The sequence below is a fragment of the Phaethon lepturus genome, unplaced genomic scaffold (genome assembly GCF_000687285.1).
Source record: "Phaethon lepturus isolate BGI_N335 unplaced genomic scaffold, ASM68728v1 scaffold24689, whole genome shotgun sequence".
In the NCBI taxonomy this organism is placed as follows: Eukaryota; Metazoa; Chordata; class Aves; order Phaethontiformes; family Phaethontidae; genus Phaethon; species Phaethon lepturus.
This window is the reverse complement of record NW_010565906.1, coordinates 10,669-15,564: the sequence shown is the minus strand read 5'-3', so window position 1 is coordinate 15,564 and position 4,896 is coordinate 10,669. Positions and strand designations below refer to the sequence as shown.

At 60.9% G+C, this 4,896-nt stretch overlaps 1 protein-coding gene across 1 annotated transcript; it reads left to right on the top strand.

Moving 5' to 3' along the window:
- The first annotated feature begins 786 nt into the window (after window positions 1-786).
- TNFRSF13C (tumor necrosis factor receptor superfamily, member 13C) lies at window positions 787-3,497 on the top strand. The gene is made up of 3 exons (XM_010295325.1): window positions 787-931; window positions 1,434-1,631; window positions 3,175-3,497. Exons 1-3 carry the CDS (start codon window positions 787-789, stop codon window positions 3,495-3,497), a joined length of 666 nt encoding a protein of 221 aa, XP_010293627.1.
- The last annotated feature ends 1,399 nt before the right edge of the window (window positions 3,498-4,896 follow it).

Sequence of the window (4,896 nt, the reverse complement as noted above, 5' to 3'; positions counted from 1 at the left end):
CCACAGTGCTTTCTTCAGCTGAGAGCAAGCCAGCAGCTGTGGCTGGTCCCTTTCTTTCCTACGGGGTGAAGGAAAAGGGGATGTGACTTTTGTTTGGTAAGGACAGAGAACAGCCACCTGCAGCACTGAAATCCATCATTTATCCACTTCAGATCTCAGACATCAAGCTTTGATATACGGGTACTGGTGGCAGAAGGTTTCTCCTGCTCATGATCAGAAACACCTAAGGCTAATAAGGGTTTATTTAGTCCCCTCCCAAGGGTGTGGGGACCAGACTTGCCTGGTGTGACCTGCTTTGTCCGTGCCTTGGGCAGTCACTGAGCAGTCTTGTAAAGACCTGGGCACAGGAAAGCCTCCTGTAGGCACCAGAGGATGCTGAGGGGGCTTTTCGCTGGCCGGCAAGGGAGGGCGCGGGCTAGGGGACATGCCTGGGCTGGCGGCAATGTACAGGTGGTCTGGGGAAGGGTGAGGGCCAAGGAGGTGACAGGCTGAGGTGCTGTGCCGCTGGGCACGGGGTGCTGCGTGGCTGGGGCACGCTGTGGGCTGCGGGGATTTCGGAAGCATGATTTGGAGGAGAGGGGTAGTTTGAGAGCATGTTGCACGGGCAGGCAGGGATAGGGCTTGGGCACTCACTCTCCTCCTCCCTGGTGAAGATCCGCCCCAGGGCAAGCGCAGCGATCGCAAGCCCCAGGGGAGACGACGCAGCTTGACAGACTGTATCTCCCTCCGCCACGGGCCCCGGGGCTCTGCGATTTCGCACTCGGGCGGCCCCTTTGCCGCCGCGCCATGCGGGAGCAGGGCTCTCACTCCCAATCTGCCATGTCCTCGTCGGGAAAATCCACCGCTGCCTCCTCCTGCCTCTCCTCCCAGTGCTTCGACCTCCTAATCAGGTCCTGCGTCAAGTGCTCCGACTTGTTCAAGGACAACACAAGTAAGGGGACAAGGGCGGCTGGGGACCGGGCTCCCTGGGGTGGCGGTGGTGGGCCAAGGGGGCTGGGGGCACCCCGGGGCTGGGCAAGTGGAGGGGACCTTCTCCTGCGGATGGAGATGGAGGACGGAGCACTGCCTTCACCTGGAGGAGGGAGGAAGAGGGCAGCAGTTCCAGCGAGGGGAGCGCGGTGCGGGAAGAAGAGGGGTGATCCAGCCCAGTGCAAGGGTCACAGGAAGGCCCAGGGATGACCATGGGAAGAGCAGGACACCCTCATCTCCCACCAGCCAGGAACAGCAGTAGGTGCAATGAGGGTCCCACCAGGCAGGGGGTTCAGGACGGTTCATTGCGTGTGGTGGGTGGGTAGTGGTGAAGAGCCACTCTCCTTCCCCACCACTGCAGTCTCAAGGCTCGACAGATGGGTGGATGGGTGGGTAACGCTGCTACCCTCCTTCCCCCGCCCCGGCTCTCCCCATCCTGACACTGCCGGCATCTCACCCCACAGCAGAGCCCGCCCGTGCGGCACCCACCTCTGCCCTGGCACCCACCCTCCCCTCGGTGGACCTGCCCAGCACCCTCCTGATCTTCGGCGTCCCAGCAGTGGTGGGGGTCATCCTGGCTCTGGCCACCCTCTGTGGCTTCCTGGCCTGCAAGGTGGGCAAGCAGAGGAGGAAGAGGAAAGCAGCAGATGAGGAGGCCAAAGGTAGGAGACCTCTTGCTCTCCCTGTCCAAGGCTCCCAGGCCAGATGGGATCGCTTGCTGCCGGCTTCCCCGAGGCACGGCCTTGTTGAGATGAGCTCCTCCACCTTGACACAGGGCTCCTCAGGCACCCTGGGGCATTTCGGGGCAGCTGAGCCACCCCCTGAGTGATAGTGTCCTGTGTCCCCTGGGAACCCACACCTGCACCTGGCTCCCAGCACGACCCCACTGAACTGTCCTTCCCTTTCCTGGGTCTCCCCGTGCCTTCGCTTGCTTAAAGCACCCACTGGCACCGTCCTCTCTCCACAGGGGACACGTACACAGCACTGGCAAGTTGTCTGTCCTTCTATCCCAGTAACCGGAGGGCCATGGATGGAGCAGGGGTTGTGGGGATGATGGTGGACATCTGGGCATGGCTCCAGAGGGAGCTTTTCCCCACGGCACTGCAAATAGGTGTCCCATGTTGACAGCCCAGCCCGGTATTGCCCTTTGGGATGCCCGGCACCCTCCAACATGCACCCCAAAGACCCCGATGATGTCAGTGCCAGCCCGGTTAGCAGAACACCGGAGCACCACACGGGGTTCATTCCCAAAGGCATCAAAAACAGGGCTGGGGGGCGAGGGATGGGGCCGAGCCTTTCCTGGTGGGGTATTTCCAGGGGGTGAGGCCACGGTGCCTTGTGATGGCCCATCTTGTTGGGGCATCAGCCAGGGGCCAGGCGGCCATTTCCTCCCCCGGGGGACCCCTGCCCTGCACTGACTCAACCCTGGCCACTCTTCTCAGAAACGGTCTCACCTGGCTTCACCACTCCCCGTCCCCGGGCAGGGGGTACGGCTCCCCAGGACCCCCATGAGGTGCTGGCACCCACCACCACCCCACCACCCGGGGCGGTGCTGGCTGAGTGACTCAGACCAGAGGGGACATCACCTGGGGCCTTTCCACTAAACCGAGTGCGGCTGTGACAGCCTGTGACGCACACACCCGGGAAAAATACCAAGAACGAAAGAGGAGGGAGAAATCCAGCGACAAGAGAGGTCCGGCCATGGCGGAGAGTGTCGGAGGCACCCCTCGGCTACTGCCCCGACACATGCCCTGGTCCCTTGTCCTTCCCCGTCTCCCCTGGGCTGCACCCCGGCAAGCCCACCGCTGCGGCACTGGATGCGTGGAAAGTCACAGGAGGCTTGGGGCTGGTGGCACGCGCCTGCGTTCGAAGCGTGTAAACAAGTCTATTTTTAAGCAGGAGGTGGTTGGGGAGGGCGAGCCACCAAGGGCCGGGCTGCTCTGCCACGGGCAGGGATTAGCAAGAGGGCTCGAGGTGCAAGTGTGAGTTTCTGCCTTTCCCTATTGCTTTTTAGGGGGGAAAAAAAACATCAGTTGTAAGCAGGAGGAGCTCTGCAGCAGGAGAGGTGTGGTGGTGACCTTGCAGGCTCCTCCTGCTCCAGCCCCATCTCCCCCTTGTGTGTCCTCAGGGGTGGGACCATCTGTCTGGGACCTACCTGGTCCCACTTTGTGAGCCCAGTAACCCCCTTTTCTTGCCCTCCCCCAGCAAACGTGGACACTGCCGGACCCCCGTCTGTCCTGGGCTGCCAGGACCCTGCCATGCTGGAGGGAGATGCCACCTTGGCCCCAGCCCCATGCCTCAATCTCAATGAAGGCCTGAAGATGCCAGGGCCGCCCAGGAAAGCTGGGGCAAAGCAGAGACCATGCTGCCAGGGCGATGCTGATGGCGACATCATCCTGCTCTCCGCCGTGTACCCCCGACATGAGGAGTGCAACCATGGCTTCCCTCTGCCCGCCACCGAGCTGGGGGCCACAGCCCTGGTCACCACCAAAACCACCCAGAACTGCACTGGTGAGGAGAGAGCCTGAGAGCTCTGGCTGCTCCCTGCCGATGTCCAGAGCCTGTCCCTGGGGTGGGCAAAGCCTTGCATGGACGTGAGCTGGCTGAGGACCGGGTTTTGCCTCCAGTAAGATCAGCCTTCTAGGATGACTGCCCTTTTCCACTTCCCCGTTTGCGCTGAGTCCCAAGTTACACCTGTAAGCGCTGGAGGAAGCTGAAGTGGATCACGCCGAGTTACACTGAGTTGCCGACAGCTGCTGCGGCCATGCTGTCAGGAGGAGGCAGAGGAGACGCAGACAGCGAGGGCGGAGCATGGCGGAGGCTGCTGTGCCATTTGTGAGGTTGACGTTTGCTGCTGGATGGGTGATTCCTGGGGACACGGGGCTGGAACAGCAGAAAGCGGGCAGCAAAAGGAAGATGGAGAGGGAAGCAAGGAGTTACCTTAGGATCAAGTCCCACACCACTGCCATTAGCTCCATTTTTGCTACTGACCTCAATAAAAGGAGGCTTGGGGCCACACAGAGCAAGGTGCATCCAGCGTTTGCTCTATTCACAGTCCTGCCCCTCACTGTCTTCCGCACACCGTAATACCCAGGTCTTTCCTCCCTCTGGGCTCTCTCACACGGTGGCAGGCATCCACCGGTGGTTGTGGGAAACCCCTGTGCAGCTGGGTACCCAGGGGACGGGAAACAAGTCTGTCTTCCCAAGCAGGGAACGAGGGAGGGAAGAGGGGCAAAAAAAATCTGTCTTTGCTCTGACCTACAATCACTGAAGTCAGGGAGGACCAGGGGCAGGCAACAGAGACTGCTGGTCTAGAGGAGCTCCATGGGCTTGTCATTACAGCCCCAGATAGCCGTCACTTCAGCTCATGGTAGCTGCAGAAATACCCTGTGTCACTTGGGATGACAGGGCTCCCGGTGATGGATGTTTCCATGCCACACAGAACCAGGCAGGGAGTGATGCGAGCGTAGGCGGGATGATTTAATTTATGTGAGTGTCTTCAAGGCTTTGCCTGTGCCCCAGAGCTGGCCGGCGGTGCTGGTCTGTGGCATCTCTCTGTAGATGGTCTTGTTCACCTGCCTGCATGTGGCTTTACTGTGCAGGAAGGGCTCTGCTTCGGAAAAGAACTCACTAGTGCAGGCTTGCTGTTCCCAAGCAATTACAGCAGCCGATCACCCCTGGCTGAATGGTGCATGGCCAATGGCTTGGGTGAGAAACCCTGCTGGCCCTGGAGGGGGTGGTTAGGCAATTAGAAGTGCCATGGGGGGTTATGTGCATGAAGTGCCAGCTTCGGTGAGGTGACCTCCTTGCCCAAGGAGGCTTCAGGGACCGAGCAGCGGTGGCCAAGCAAGGTGTGGGAGTGCTGCCGCCAAGCACCAGCGGGCCGCTGAGGGCCACCGCTCATGGCAGAGTCACCCACTTGTCCCT